General features: G+C 41.1%; 1 protein-coding gene across 1 annotated transcript in view; it reads right to left on the reverse strand.

Annotated features, from left to right (window-relative positions):
• Window positions 1-16,285, reverse strand: part of LOC128949280 (inositol polyphosphate 4-phosphatase type II-like) — a gene marked incomplete at its 5' end in the record, with an annotated part of 125,004 nt that overhangs the window by 57,692 nt on the left and 51,027 nt on the right. Inside the window, 3 exons of the mRNA XM_054294139.1 lie at window positions 2,339-2,447; window positions 5,680-5,784; window positions 8,824-8,954. Coding sequence (XP_054150114.1) covers window positions 2,339-2,447; window positions 5,680-5,784; window positions 8,824-8,954 — 345 coding nt within the window. The remainder of the gene's footprint in view (window positions 1-2,338; window positions 2,448-5,679; window positions 5,785-8,823; window positions 8,955-16,285) is intronic.

Consider the following 16,285-nt stretch of genomic DNA (forward strand, 5'->3'; position numbering starts at 1 on the left):
ATTTTTTTTTTATAATGTGCCTTTTATAAAAATTGGATATGACATTCCTGATGGTAATAAATGAGAGAAGAATTGCAAAGCCACTGCATTTTTGTAAATATTATTATACAGGACTTTCCCTTTGTGTCTGCACAAAGATTGATATTCTGTGTAATAGAAAAGATGCCAGAACTATCTTCACATACACATTTTCCACATTCTTCTGCTTGATAAACTTTCACAAAACATATGTCTCAGTCTTGTTTTTGTTTTGCAACTGCAAATGCTACCAGATAACTGTTTCTCTTTGTCTGCAAATTCCACAAGTCTAAGACTGCGCAAGAAATATATTGCAATATGCTGACACTGTTGAATATTTTGATAAACTGCTCTAATAATCAGACTGAAGGTCAAAAACACGCAAGGCAATTCTGTCACATCTAGACAGCTGCTAGGATTGGCTGAGAACTAGTCTCTTCCCACGTCCTGCATTAGGTCTTCAGCTCAGTTAGCCTAGAGAAAACGGCTGCTGAATCTGCATTTTTCCTGTTCGTTCTGTATTCTGACTGATATCGCAAGGTGTCACTTCTTCCTTCAACAAAATCTTCAGAAAATCTAGCCCCATCATAAAACAGGAAATTCAAATTGCAGAAGGTGCCCCGGGGGACACAAGGTGTCCTCAAAACACCTTTATCCAGCAAAATAAACAGGTGCATGCAAAGTAGCACTGTTGTCGCCAGAGTGAAATAAATTTGTCCATTATAAGATTGAGAATGTAGTAAGAAATGGTTCATTTTCTGAAAGGTGAGCACTGTGAGAACTGTAATGCTACTTTATATCATATAACTTTAAAGGATTATGTCTATTATATTATTTATATCTAGCAGCTTCAGTTATAAATTTTTATGATAAAAACCCACAAATCACTATTGCAACTGCATTAATCAGATAGTAAAGGAGAAAATACTTTAAGAAGTGTCTTCAGGCATTTTCTTCAACAGAAAACATGTACTTTCTAGGCCCTCATATGATGGGGATGAGGCTGCCCATACCAGTTTGCTGACAGCAGAATATTAACACCGAGTTTCTCGATGCGTCTTATGTGATCAACATGATGTACGTGTTTCATTGGCAGGTTTCAGCATCAGAGGTGGTCAGGGAAATGAAAGCTTTTTGAAGATTTAACAGGGTTTTTATACTGTGTAGGGCAAGCAAGACCCCCTCAATAATACAGCTTTCAAAGCAACTAGATCTGCTGGGTTTTGTTTGATGTTAATATTAATGCCAGCTCCTATTCAACCTAGAAGTCAACAGAAGAATTGAATAATTTCCCTTTTATTCTCTATGATATTTTATCCATGAAACTTTTTTGAGCATTGACTATAATGGAATTAATTTGCTGTGGACTGTCATGGTAATTTAGATCAGAGCACTCCCTCCCTGCTTTCCCTTTGGAATGCTGTAACACTGCAGTTGGCACCATCAGCTGGAGCACTGAGCAGTCACAACTACTGAAAAAATCTGAACAGCCACAGCAACAAACACAAATACATCCAATTCTTAGGAAAAGATGTGACTAACACTTTGGCGCATGTTCAACAGTGAACAAAGCATTTGAGCTCCACAATAAACTGAAACCTTTATTTTTGATTAGTCTTATTTTGGCTTTCTGAAGAATAAGAGTAGTTTGTTTTTTCACAGCGTACTAAAAATACTTCTACCTTAGCATACACCCAGGCCTGTCAGAAATAAAGCTGCTACCTTAAGTTACAATTTCTGTATTTAAAAATTGTCTACAGATACATTCCTCTTAGCACAAGAATTGCCAAAGAGATCGCTCATTCTGAACAGCAGGTTTTCAAGTACTGATATACCTCCAGCTTCCTAAAATACAAGGAAAAAAAATCATAATTTTGAACCATTAAGGTTGCAGAGGACCTCCAAGATCATCGAGTCCAACCTTTGACAGAACAACCCCCATATCAACTAAACCGCAGCACCGAGTGCCGAGTCCTGCCTTTTCTTGAGCACTTCCAGGGATGATGACTCCACCACAAGTCCCAATGCACAAAAACCCTTTACATGAAGAAATCCTCCCAACCTGAACACCCTGCAGCACAGCTTGAGGTAATTTCCTGTGTTTACTCAAAATTGGTCTTAACACAAGAACTAGAGCGTGTTTCAATTTTCATCAAAGCAGGGGAAAAAAGGGGAATATTTTATGAATGCAGTGTTCAATCCTACCAGATTTTAATCTTCCATTCATTCAGCAGGATAAACTGTTTTGTTATTCAGTGAGCTTATAGCATTTTAATGCAACCTTAATGGTATTTTCCCAGCTGTTGGAAAGAATACTTACTTTCGTCTTTCAGCCTCAAATTTACTCAGCAGTTTCCGGAGACCACCATTCTTAAATCCTTGGAAATGTGCTTCTGGGGCTCCCACAGTGATAACATCATACAGAGCATCTGGAATGGGAACAGAGGAACACAGACATCTGAATGCTTCTATCCCTAAATCATGGAAACACTATGACATCTATTCCACAAAAAGTAAGGACAAGTCTATATAATTTCCAGGGAATAATTGATAATCCATGTCCCAAGAAGGCCCAAGAGCTAATCAATCTTTCTATACAGCCACTGCACACTTTAAAAAGTTCATTTGATTTATGGCTATATGTAAATTATGTGCCACTGAGTAGAAGAATATTCCAGCTCTGCAGTTTACAAAGCTGACAAGTAAATTGGCCCATTGCGTATTCCACTCTATTGCCCCTTTCATTATTTAACTTGTAGTCATGTTCAAGCATTTTAGAGTCAAAAGAGACCATTTTGATGGAATAGTCTGACTGAATAATAGAGACTACTGAATCACAGCTAATAATTCCTGCATCAAGCTTGTCTCTTGGTTGAGTGAAGGCATCTCTTTGTTTAGGCATCTAATCTTGATTAAAAGATTTCAAATGACAACAAACTCACTGCATTCCCAGAGAAGTCAATTAGGCTAGTAAAAATCCCTATTCCTTTTCTAGCTTCAATTTGTTCGGATGTAATGCTACTGTACTTTCAGATATAATGGTGTTTAATGCTGAATTGGTGAGCCCTGCTCTAGGATATACACTTCTTATATATGTTTATAAACACAAAGTCAGTTGAGAAGCTACCAGAATAGGAAATAAATCATACTAATGAAATGCTTGCTGAGAAAACAATCTGTTGTCTCTTTCTGTATATACCTGGTGCCTTATGACATAGGGGATGAATTCTTTTTGTGGATATATGCTTACAGAACTGGAGGTGAAACATCATTTTTCAAAGAGCTCGTGATTGATTCTCAGGGTGGAGATGAAGATTTAATTACATCCCACACCACATAACTATTTTTTTCTAAGTTTAAAAATTTACATTTACAGTAAGTACCTGTTTTGTACCTGAACTTACTGGAGGTACAAAAGTGCAGTTCCGAATGCCTCATCTTTAAAATGCATTTCTAAAGGAAACGTTACAGGATGTTTTTTGAGAACTGTTTTATTCCTCAAAGAAGTTTCCCATGTAAATTAAAATCTAGACCTCTCCTAAAATAGAACTTGCATTGTGATGATAAATATGCCCAGAAGCATGAGCACTGTACAAATGATTCACAGTTAATGAACTATGCCTTACTTCCTGAGCTGAATCTCAGAACACATTTGCTCAAATTGATTTGAGCTCTAATGAGTTGGTGACTCTTCAATATCCACTTAAAAGGAGAAGTGACATAATTTCATTTGCCTAAGGTGAGCCTCAAGGTTCTTAAATAGCCCATTCTTTTAGGTCTTTATACAGATTATCACTAATACATATTCTTCAGCTATTAGGACTCCACTGATACTTGACAATAAGGAGGAGGAGGAGGCAGTCAGTGTCTTAAACTGGCCAGATGCAAAACAAAAACCACTTCAGTTCACCAAATCTATTTAAAACAAGCACATATTGCAAACAGAAACAAAAGCAAAGCTATGTCAATATACAGATTTAAGTTCTCTAGTATGATGAACAGAGCACAATGTGGGGTTTATCAAATGGATAAGGATACCATTGACCCATAGGAAAACAGTATTTTTCCTCAAAGCTACTCCTACTGAAAGCTTAAGCACACTTTCTCTTCCATTTCAGTACTCAATGACAACCCAAACAAAAGTTCAGGAAAAGCAAACCTATTATTATACATGTCAAACACAAAAAAACCCACATACCAATGTGTATATACAATAGATGGGATAAAAACCTATCTTGCATTCCCAAAATTAAGATATCTGATAGTGTAAGGGCTAATGACACCTCCATGGATCATTAGCTTGTTTAAATGCCACCTCCATGAATTTTTATTCTTCCCCTTCCAGTATCATTCTCCTGGTTATATTCCAGGTGTCCTTTGATATATGCCAAGCAAAGCATGAGCTGAGAAAGACCAACTTCATATCGAAGTGCTGCCTATTCCAGATCAATTAGCAATTGCTGCAAACTGCTTAGCCTGCATATATCTAATACAAGACACAGGGAAGAACATCAGTTAACTAACAGAGGCAGAGTTTTATAATTTGAAGATCCAAATTTGGAAGACAACTAGAACAATTCTAACATTTATCTCTTCCTGTACTCTTTTTGATTATCAATTAATGATGTGTGCAAAGCAAAATGGTTTTGGAGAAGAAGGGAGAAAATTCATTAAAAAGCAAAACAAAACTCCAGTACTGTAAAAGTTGTGGGTGCTTAAGTAAGTCACAGATTTCACTCAAATTCTCTTTTTATTTAGCAAATAGAACAGTGTCCTGTTCACAAAGAGGTTTTGTTGAAAAGACAACGTTAAGCTTCTGGCCCCCATTACAAACCTAAAAATCCTTTTCAGTTAATTAATTAACTTGAAAACATTAAATTAAAATCTGTGTTATCACATTATGTCACTATAAATCCCCATCTTGTAGAAATATTTGGAGGCACAGTTTTTTAGTAAAACAAATAACAAAATATTGAACCAACAAGTATCTAACAGATAATTGGAAGCCCCTGTGTCCCAATTTAGAAGTGGATGTATACTCACACAGTACAAAACAGGAAATTTACCACTGTTTTTATTTCCTGTTTTACAATCTTAGATGCAGAGTGTATTAATAAGGCAAAAACCGTATCAGAATGTAATTTCTGTGTTTGTAGTTACAGCAAATTTATCAGATCTCAATTGATCAACAAATTATTCACTGTGCCATTTGGTCATATATATGTATCAATATGATCTTTGATCTGTAAAGGAAGCTGCTAAAATCATATGCAAGTGGCAACAACAGAATTCTGTGTTAAAAAGAACCACAGACCATGTTAGAGAAAGTTATCCCCCTTTCCAGGGGATGTTGGAAGTTTGCAGTATTTTCACTCAACACTGAGCCAAAATAGCACATATTCTCCATTTACTTATTTGCTTGAAGTGTCATAGGAACAACATGAGCACATTCTTGGAATCTGTTTTTAGAAAAGAACTTGGAAGAAATTTAGTTAACCAGCCCCTAGTTTTCCAAGATGTGCAGTAATTGTCCACAACTTGTGGCATCAGAAGACGAGGCAGGGAAATTCCTTGCAGAGCTTTGACTTTGGATGTGATTTCTAGATTTCAGTGAAACTGTGTTTCAAAGCACACTTAGTCATACTTGGGGAATTTCTTTACCTTTCAATCGAGGACTATGCACATGCATTCTTTGCAGATGAAGATTTATTGGGATGAATTCTAGTGTTTTTTCTCCTTTGCTACAGCTTGATTTAAAGGAAGAACCTGAAAAACAAAAGTTTAAAGAATCATTGTCTTAACTACCCAGATGTTTTTGTATTCCTTTTAAAGGGAGACAATACTTGTATGTGAGGAGTTGTCTTTAATTTACCTTCAATGGATAATTATATATTAGGAGATGAAATGTTCACTGAGTCTCAGCATGTATCCATACTGGAAGCAGCAAAGCAGCATTTAATTCACAGAGCAATCTAACTGTTTTATTCTGGGAGACAGATACTCTTCCCTGCTGTCTGAAATCAGTCTGTAGTCTGCTGGAGACAACGCAGCAGTTAATGTGCATTGTGTATATTCTGTGCTAAAACTGCGAGGTTACAGAGCTATGATGGCACTGCATTTTTCCAAGTAAGATTATTTTCTTTGAAGAAAAGTATTGTATTGAATAGGCTATGCGTTCTTCCTAGAAAGGTCAAATAAAGAAACACAAACTATCTTAAGAAAAGCTATATATTTGTTCAGAGGAGGCATGATGCCTTGGAAAAACAAAACAAAACAAATTAATATGGCTGTATATTTCCAAAACATTAGAATTTGAGTAGTTTTTTGGTAGCGTAAAGAAAAATAATTAAAGTCCGACAGCATTAAAATATAATTTACCTGAACACATTTAATACAGAATCTGTATAAAATAAAAGGGTGTAGATTAGGAAAGAGAGGTGGCCTAGTCTTCTAACTCAGGCAGCCCAACGTTCACCTAGGCCACTTTTCCAACATTCTATCATTTCGCCAACTATTAATTACTAGAACTAAAATTCCTCTCACTCAGATGGAATTTTTAAATAAGTTTTGCCAAGGTTCAGCCTTTTTTTGAAGCAAACACATAAAAAGATAAAGAAAATATTTTAAATTGTTTTTTGCTTGCCCAATCAAGACTTGCTAGTGTTTATCTGTTGAAACTGCCACAGGACTGAGCACTGAGCCTCCCAATATAAACCACTCTGCCAGAGGGCACCAACGATGCTCCAGACCAGCCAAGCATGCTCAGGCTGCTCCCTAAGTTAGGAACTTTAAATTATAATTTAATACAGATGAAGAGCACAGCCAGGAGTCAAAATTTTAGATTAGACAGGAAATCCCATGATGCAGATTGAAACAAACAAATAATTTTCAAAGTTCCACTCCCTCCCAATATCACCAAATCTGTGCTTTAGAGTTACCTGAAATTACTGGGCTTTTTGTTTCCTAACACTTATATCTTCCTGGTATATTTCCTTACAATAAAATGCTTTACATTCTCTCAAATTCTCCCATAACTGAGGATAAAAGTGTTTGCCAAAACAACTCAAATCTGAAATAGTTTTAACTTTCTTAAACATCCATTTTCAATAAATATGCTGGTAAACCAAAATTGCTGTCTAACACTAATGTGGCTTCCTCATACTTCCACAGCAATCTCTCAACTTCAAAAAGAAATTAGGTGGTCTCCTAACAGCCTTCTCCACTAAATTCCCAAATAGTTTGGTTGAGTTCAAGTGGGTATCACTCAAAAAGCCCAACGTGAGATTATTGTGCTGGGGAAGCATGAGCATATTTTGGAGAAATTTTATTTGCAGGTGCCATCTGCCCTTCTGAACAATTCAACACAAACTCAGGCGATGTTTTAGGATGAAGAAAGACACCTGCACTGGCTACACTGAACAGCAAAATGGTTTTTGGCATGCCTTGAAATATGTTGACCTGAAAAGTCTGAATTAAAATTGTACTCACATCCCTAATCTTAGCAATTTCTACTTCATAAGTACTTGAATTTCAACGTGCTCCCAACGTAACTATTTGTTCAACTACAGTATTAAATCAAATCTATGTCTGGCTTGCTTTTCTGATCTTGTATACAATCTTGTATTAGACTGCTTTGTTTTCTGATTAATGTCCCTTTCTCTTTTACATGTGCTGATTTGCTCCTCCCGGATGACCTCAGTTTCCCAGGACCACATTATTTCTCTCAAGACCCAATTAAGATGGGTCCTTTAACATTATAAACCCTTTAGAAAGCCACTTTGCACAACACAGGTCTTGCAGGGTTTATGTTTAAGAGATTATATTGTCTGTTTTTTAAAATCTCAAAATGTCCCCTCAATATCTTCCTGAATGTTATAATTATTACATTGGATCTGTCATTATCTATATTTATTGGCTTGTTTACGACACTTTATGGAGCGCTTTCAAGATTAATTAGGCAAAGATTGAAAATACATATAGATACTATTTAAAACAGAATCAGGAAGTGCCATACTGGGCTAGACAGTAGATGCCAAAATTGGAACTGGGATATTCTGATGATGACAAACAATCATAAATACAAGAAACGTCACTTCTGCCAACAAAATGGAAATAATTATACAACATTTAGTGCAACACAAGAGCTTTTTCCCCCACCAAATATTTAAGCAGCTGACCGACTGCTTTCAAAAAGGTGACTTTCAGTTAGAGACTGGTTTTTTTTAATACACTCAAATCGGATTTCTCCTTTTCTGTGACCAAGATCTCTGCATCCAGCTCTGGGCTCCCAGCGCAGGAGGGACACAGACCTGCTGGAGTGAGTCCAGAGGAGGCCACAGAGATGCTGATTGGAACAGTTCAGCTTGGGAAAGAGATTTCAGGCTGATGCAATTGCAACCTTACTGCCTCAGTACCTGGAGGGAGCTTACAATAAAAGCTGGAGTGGGACTTTCTACAAGATCATGTGATGACAGGACAAGGGGATTCAAACTTAAATGAGGAGATCTGGATTAGACATAAGGAAGAAATTCTTTAATGTGGAGGGAGGTGAGACACTGGAACAGGCTGCCCAGAGGAGCTGGGGATGCCCCATTGCTGGAAGTATTCAAGGCCAGGCTGGATGGGAGTTTGAGTAACCTGGTCCAGGTGGGCTAGAACTTGATAATCTTTAAGGTCCCTTCCAATCCAAACCATCCTTTGATTCTAAGATTTTTATGTATTTTATTCCCACTGAATATGCCAGTATTTTATAGCTAACAATCTAGTAAGCTCTGAAAGGTTCCAGATAAAATCACAGATTCCCACCTGTATGCTTCCCAAGCTCTGCCAGAGTGTCCTGGTACATGCTCAGCAACTGATCACAGTGAGCAATTACACTTTTGCGCATGTTGTCCCAGTGAGGAGCAAGCTCTCCCAGGTCTTTAAGCTCCTGATTCCTGTACCAAAAAGCAAAAAGGGAAGGCGCTAATTAACTCATTAATCTATCAAGGTTCATCCAAATTAATCTAAAACAAGTTTGCTACAAAACATCAGAAAGATTTCTAATTGAAATAAAATCCGTTTTCGGACTGCTTGTGAGATCTGCTTTTCATCTCTCTTTTACAAGTAAACAATAAATTATGTCAGTAGATAATGCAGTAACTTTTGTGCTCAAAACTCATATGGTATAAATGCAGTAACCTTCAAAATGAAATACCACTTCTTTCATGAAGGAAAGAAGGCTTCCAGGCTCCAGAGAGTTGTGCTCAGAGCAAGTAACTTTATCTCAAGAGATATTAAACAACATTGGAAAGAATATAAAGTTTCTTTTTCCTGCAAAACTTTCAGTATGGTTGTTTTGATGCACTACTCTTTGTATACTTTCATAAACATTTCATAAACACATATTTCTAGCAGTGTTTCTACAAATTCAGTTCAATCAACACATCAGCTCTCACCACATTTCTTCAGGATTCAAAACAAAATATACACAAAAAATCCCAACACCTGCTCCCTAAAATGTCATGTCCAGTGTTCATCAGGTCAAAAAAGTACTGCTGTGGTAACCAAACAGGTCACTGGAAATCCAAAAGGAAATCCTTTAGTAAATTATCAGTTTTCCTGTACACTCCTGAGAGCTGACCTGAGTGAAATAGAGATCATCTGAATTTCCTGCACAAACAAGCTTAGTATTTTGGGCTTTCTGTTTGGTTTTTCCTCTTGCAGAGGAAGTTTCTCCTGTATCTCTCCCAAAGCCATTTTGTGGGACCTGCTTTTAAGGAAAATAAAAGATCTTCAGTCAGTCTTCAAACATCTGGAATTTAACAGGAGAAAATGTTTGCAACACAACCAGTTTTCATTATTTTCCTTGGAGCATCAAGAAGAGTGTTCCACTGTAATTCTTGGAAGTCTCCAAAAAGTCTTCCAGAAGACAGTTCTTGCATACAGAAAAATTATGTAAGAAAAAGCAAAAATAGGGTAGAAGAGGTGGAAAGAGGGAGGAAAGGACCAGTGAGCTTGCAGCGCAGGAACACAGAGCTCACTTATGTGAGCAGCAGATCTGACCATTAGTCAAAAAAGCCTTAAAATGACTTCTTAAATGGAACAGCAACACACTGGTGGTGCTTTCCCCATCATTATTAGCTTTGCATTAGTGTGAGCAGTGCAGTCAGAACAAGCTCCATAGGCAGACCTCTGCTCCTGGTGTAGGTGACAATCAAAACCAGAGAGACTGCACTGGAAGCGGAATTAAAGCATTGCATTTGTACATGTTCTTGAAAATATCAACATGGAAACAAAGACACAACACATGGACTTGCTGACAGTCTATGTTAACGATATTATTACTTTCTGCCATTTAATTGCTCCTGAAGCTGAACCAATTAAACTTTCCTCCAGCAATACAAACTGGTAATGCTGTAGCATAAGAACAATCTGTCACGAAGGGATTTGAGAGGATAAACCAAACATTCTCAGGGACCATTTTCTTTGCCAGTTTTTAGCAGTATAACATGAGGTTCCCTTTCAATTAAAATCTTAGGGCTTCCTTCTCAGCAAAATGTGTAAAATTTGTCAGGATATGCAATTTTGTTTATGTGCAGCGATAATGTTTTGGCCCTTAATATTTATGGTGTCTGATTTAATAGTTTTAGCAACAATGTTTGGACCTGGCTGGCTTCCAAAACTTTACTACTCCTTCTGTATAGGAATAGAGTATTCTATCCAAGAACTACATCCCTGCCTCCATCTAAGCTCATGCCTGGAGCTGCTGGTCTCAAACTGAAGTTTGAGAGTTAACTCCACTGACATCAATAGCAATGGGAATATTAATTTTAATAGGTCTTCAAGAAATATCAAATCCTGTCCCCATTACTGGTGACAAGGTTGGTATTTGTTTCTCCTCAGAAACATGTACAAATCAATGAAGTAAAAATTCAGTCTTCAATATGTGGCAAAAAAAGACACATCAACAATGCTTAAAGTGAGAGTACAGCGCTATAGCAATCTAGAGCATACACAGCGTGGAAATTTTAAAGACTACGATTTCTGAATTTATTTGCATTTTAAACTCCAGCAAAATCAAAACCATTAGAAAACAGGATTATATGGCAGACACTTCCATAGAAAACAGTCTCATAGCCTCACTTTATATCTATTTCTTTTTCTAATGAAATTATAGAAGACAGAGCATTTAAATTGGATTTATGTCTCGTGGTCTTTTTACAGTTTATCACTGCTGTTGTTGACTCCATAAAATTCTGAGTTATGAATGAAAAAAGAGTTGTCTTTTCTATATCTAAACTCCATCAACAATACTCCACAGTACCAAGCTTTATTATTATTACATGAAAGGCCTTTTCTAAAAGTACACAGAGTGGAAAAACCATAATATTTTCCATTTTTGAAAAAGTTTACAGTTCACACTAATACAATTGTTGAAATTTTTAATAATATTTTAATACTTTAATGTTAACTTATTTCATTGAATAACTTTAAAAATCCACTTCAACCAGTAACTGTGTCAAACAACAATTGTGCTATTAAAAAGCACATAAGCTGAAAATGCTGTATGAAGGCCAAGTAGCAATTTTTTATACATACAGCTTCAAAAATCTAATGATGTGTTTCCTAGTAAAGCAAACATGACAAATTCAAAACCTAGAAGACTAAGTGATTTTGGCCTCCGCTAAGCAAAATGAGCTTCTGAAATCTACTTTTGCAAAACATCAGTGCGCGAGGGCGTACACGGCCCTAAGTCCGGCTAGCTGAAGGGGTAAAGCGGCCGACGCCCCTGCGCATCTGAGGCCAGCCCCCCTTGGCGTCCTGGCCTCGGGCTGGGCTGGATTGCGGACTTGGGTTCGCGCTGGACGAGACGAGAGAGGAGGCGACCACTTGCTGGGGGTAAAACGTCGGTTTATTGAAGAGCCCACATGCAGCACAGGGCAAACCAACAGGTGGAAAAACCCACAGCAAAAATGGCCCCGAACACGGGGGGGAGACAGAGTTTTACAGGGAAGGGGTGGAGACGGGAGGGGAAGCCCAGCTAACCAATAGGGGAACATGTGGGGAGGTACATAAGAAAACTGACACAAGAACTTATCCAATAAGGAGGGGCCCTGGGACGCCAGCCAACTATGACCCCCAGAGAGAAGAATGTTCTCGAAAGCAGGGAGGAGTGGGGGGTGATTGACTGGGCCCAGGGAGGAGGAAAACTTTACTTATATGGTGGGATAAGGGAGGAGCAGTTATGTAACTTGAGAGACTGACAAATAAGGGGGACAGGGGTAACCGTGGTAACATAACTGCCAAAGACTCTGTGGCGGGAAAACTGGAGGGGGAAGAACCATCTTACAAAGAACAGGGAGAGAATAATACCTAAAATGGGGGAACAAAACAAGAAACTTAAAAACACACTACAACATCTCCCCGTTTCTTAATAAATAAAATAAAAAGAACGGGAAGTCCACAGAAACTTAAAATTCAGGATCTCGCGGCTGGTCCGGCCAGGCCTCGCTTTCTTCGAGCTGGAATCCGCCCGCCCCTGGGTGGTCGAAGGACGGTGCGGTCGCCCCTTCCTCATCTGTAGCTTCTTCGGCCTCCGAGGAGAGGTCTTCCAGCTCGATGGGCTTGTCCGACGGGACTGCGGCATGGTTGACAGATGCTGAGGTATCTCTGACCATTAGTCTCTGGACCAAACCGCGGATCAAAATAATGAAAACTAAAAGTACTAATTAACTCAGAACAACCTTGCAAACAGATTCTATTATGGAACCGGCCCACCCGCTGAGGCCCCAACCCTTGAAAATGTCCCCCAGCCAGTCAGAGGTTTCTTGCTTGACCTGATGGACAAGGTCTTGCAGCCTCTTGATAGAATGTCTGGCGTCCTCGGCTCGAGAGGATAGGTTCAGGCAGCAGAGGCCCTCAAACTCCTCACAGTGATGATGATGGAGCAGCAATAGAAAATCTATTGCTGCTCTGTTTTGGAGTGTCGCCTTCCTTGTTATTTCCTCGTCTGTGAGGAGGTCGTAGAGCGCGGCCGAAGTAAAATTTGCTTGTTTAGCCACCCAACACTCTAGACAGCCCAATTCACCTAGAGCCTTCGCCACCGATACCCAAGGCAACAAGATGGTAAAGGCGACGGATTTTGAGTGTGACCAATGAGTAATTTCATCATCACAATCCTCAATGAGATCCTTGAGATCTCTTTTAGGTCTAGCCAATTTAGATGTGATGTTTGTCTTCTTCCAATTGATAATTTGAGTGACGTTGGGGGTAAACAGTGTCAGCCGGCCAAAAGTGCACGGCCCTTCCGACCAGGCCAGAGGGGATGCCTGCCCACGCCCGGTCGCCACAATTAAAAACACGCCTCGGGGAAGGGAGTAAGGGGTCCGTCTGGTAGTGGTGGGGCCGAGGATCTTTAGGACAGCCTTACACCACTGCTTAGCTTGGTATTCTAACTTGGACTGTAGCACTACCTCACTACCCCTCTCGACGGGGGTGATTGTATAATCAAACTGAAAGCAAATTGATGCATTGGTCGAACCGAGGAAATGTAACTCTGTGGGCTCGGAGGGTGCAGGATCTAGCCTGCTCACTCCGTCTCTCCAGGCGTTGGAGGAATCACAACTGGGGAGGATAGTGAGGCTCTGGGCTAGGATAGCATTAAAGGCACTTTAGAAGGCAGGGAGAAACTCGCCTGGAGAGAAAGGGATCCCCACAAGGCGACATCGGGTCCTCTGCTGCGCCGGTGTCTAGGCATATACTGTCCTGTCCTAACGATTGAGCCAAGGCACGCCAGACGTTGACTTTCCGCTGGGGGATGACCCACGGCTCCGAAGGTGGCAAAAGGAGTCCGCAGGTCGTCATGATCGCCATTAGCAGGCTAGGGATGGGAGTCAGCGATGTTGAAACGGGGGCCATGGGGGAGATGTAACTGAAATGAGATAAGATAGTAAAAGTATGACGAATTCACAAAAATGGTTCTTCTCCAAACAACCAGTTTAAGTAAAACATACAGGGGGTAAGAGCTGGAGCAGGGGGTGAATGGGAGGAAACATGACATAGGAGGTCAAGGGGTGGAGGAGAAGCTGGAGGAGAGGGCTCTTCTGTAACTGGGGGAAGATCTGGAAAGAAAGACAAAGATTGATGGTGTGGTTTCCTCCGCCAACGCCAACAAGCTTGCCGGACTTGTGGTACTGCCTCCTTCTTAGTCCTCTGTTTCGGGACGAAGGGCCTGACCCACTTAGATGGAATCCACCTGGGGCCTGAGGGAGTGGACACGCAGGCATATCCCCTCCCCCAGGTCACCAGGTCAAAGGGGCCCTCCGTCCGCCAGGTCTCCGGATCTTTTACAAGAACCGGTGGCCTGGCTTTAGGCTGCAGCTGCTGGTGACTGCCAAAGTGCCGGACCACTGGAGGATTTTGGCTGTCAAAAGAGCAATTTAGAAAGTTAAGCGTGTACAATGCCCTTGACAGCCAGACGTGGGGGGTCTCCACCTTCATCGCCGGTTGTTGCCGGGATAAGATCTTCTTAAAGCTCTGGTGGGCCCTCTCCACCATGGCTTGGCCTGTTGGGGAATAGGGGATGCCAGTCATATGGACTACTCCCCATTGCTGCAGGAAGCTCTGCAGCTCCTTGGAGGTATACGCAGGGCCATTATCTGTTTTTAGGGCCCTAGGGATGCCCAAGACAGCGAATGCCTGAAGCAGATGCTTCTGCACATCCGCTGCCTTTTCACCTGTGTGGGCAGAAGCATAGATAGCCCCAGAGAAGGTATCAACTGAGACATGGACGTAACACAATCGACCAAAAGATGGGACATGCGTCACGTCCATCTGCCACACTTCGCAGCTCGCCAAACCTCGGGGATTGGCCCCTGAGGCCACAGTAGGCATCTGATCTTGTTGGCATTGGGGACATGTGGCCACTATCGCCTTGGCCTGATCCTGTGTCAGACTGAACTGCCGGACCAGGCCAGGCGCATTCTGATGGAAAAGTTGGTGACTGATCTTAGCCTGGCCGAACACGTCTGGGAGAGGGGCCTGCGTAACAGCAGCCGCGGCCAGAGAGTCGGCACAACGGTTGCCTTCCGCAATAAACCCAGGCAGAGCAGTATGTGATCTCACATGCATAACATAAAAAGGGTGCTCGCGGTGGGAGACTAGCTCGACGAGCCTGTTAAGCAACTCAAATAATCTTTTGCTGGTGACCTCTTGAAGAACCGCAGACTCAGCTTGAGACACTACACCTGCGACATATGCAGAATCTGTAACCAAATTAGAAGGCCCAGGGAACCTCTGGAATGCCCTGACGACTGCGTCCAACTCAGCAACTTGTGGAGAGCCCTCCACAACAACAACATCAGTCTCCCACTGCTGAGTCTGAGAATCTTTCCAAGTCATTACTGACTTGTGGGATGCTCCAGACGCGTCTGTGAAAACTGTCAAGGCATCCAGCAGCTTCCTGCTCTGAACCTTTTTCAGCGATAATTTAAACTCCGAATTGAATAATTTGTGGGCCGGCCGATCTACTGCGATGCGCCCGGTGTAGCTGTCGAGTGCAAACTGAAGATATTCATTAGTTTGCAGCAGTTCTTCAAAGGTCTTTAATTTGAGTTGTCCTGATTCTAATTTAATTGGGATATGTATGCATGCGAAATCACACCCCGCCAGCTCCCTGATCCTCGATCTTGCTTTGAGGATCAGTTCGGCTACCAACTCCTGTGGCCGTGTCATTCTTTTGGACCGATGGTGGCTGAGAAACACCCACTCTATAATTAAGAGGGGGTCACCCAGCCCCTGGTCCTTTACACTGGTGTCCCACTGGTGTATCACGCCATGGAGATGTGGCAATTTTCTCAGTATAATAAATTTGAAGGGCAGGCCCGGATGGTAACGGTGGGCCTGCCTGGCCAAAATAACTTTCTGTATCTTCTCCAAAGCCACCCCTGCCTCTGGGGTGAGAGCCCTAGGGGAACTCAGCCCCTCTCCCCCTTTCAACAAATTGAAAAGGGGGGCTAGGTCTTCAGTTGAAATGCCTAGCCAGGGTCTCACCCAATTTAAAGACCCACACAGCTGATGGACATCCGCTAGGGTCTGGACTTTTGTCCTAATAGCCAATTTCTGCGGAACAATGGTCCGCTTTGTGATTTCGAGGCCCAGGTATTTCCAAGGTGGCATCCGCTGAATTTTGTCCTGCTGGAGCTCGAACCCTGCAGCAACCAACGCATTGGTTGTCAGGTCAAGCGCATGGGCAAGCAGACTGTGGTCGGGTGCACACACGAGGATG

This window comes from Melozone crissalis, unplaced genomic scaffold (genome assembly GCF_028551555.1).
Source record: "Melozone crissalis strain CALT ecotype California unplaced genomic scaffold, PUWL_Pcris_2 ptg000214l_1, whole genome shotgun sequence".
Lineage (NCBI taxonomy): Eukaryota > Metazoa > Chordata > Aves > Passeriformes > Passerellidae > Melozone > Melozone crissalis.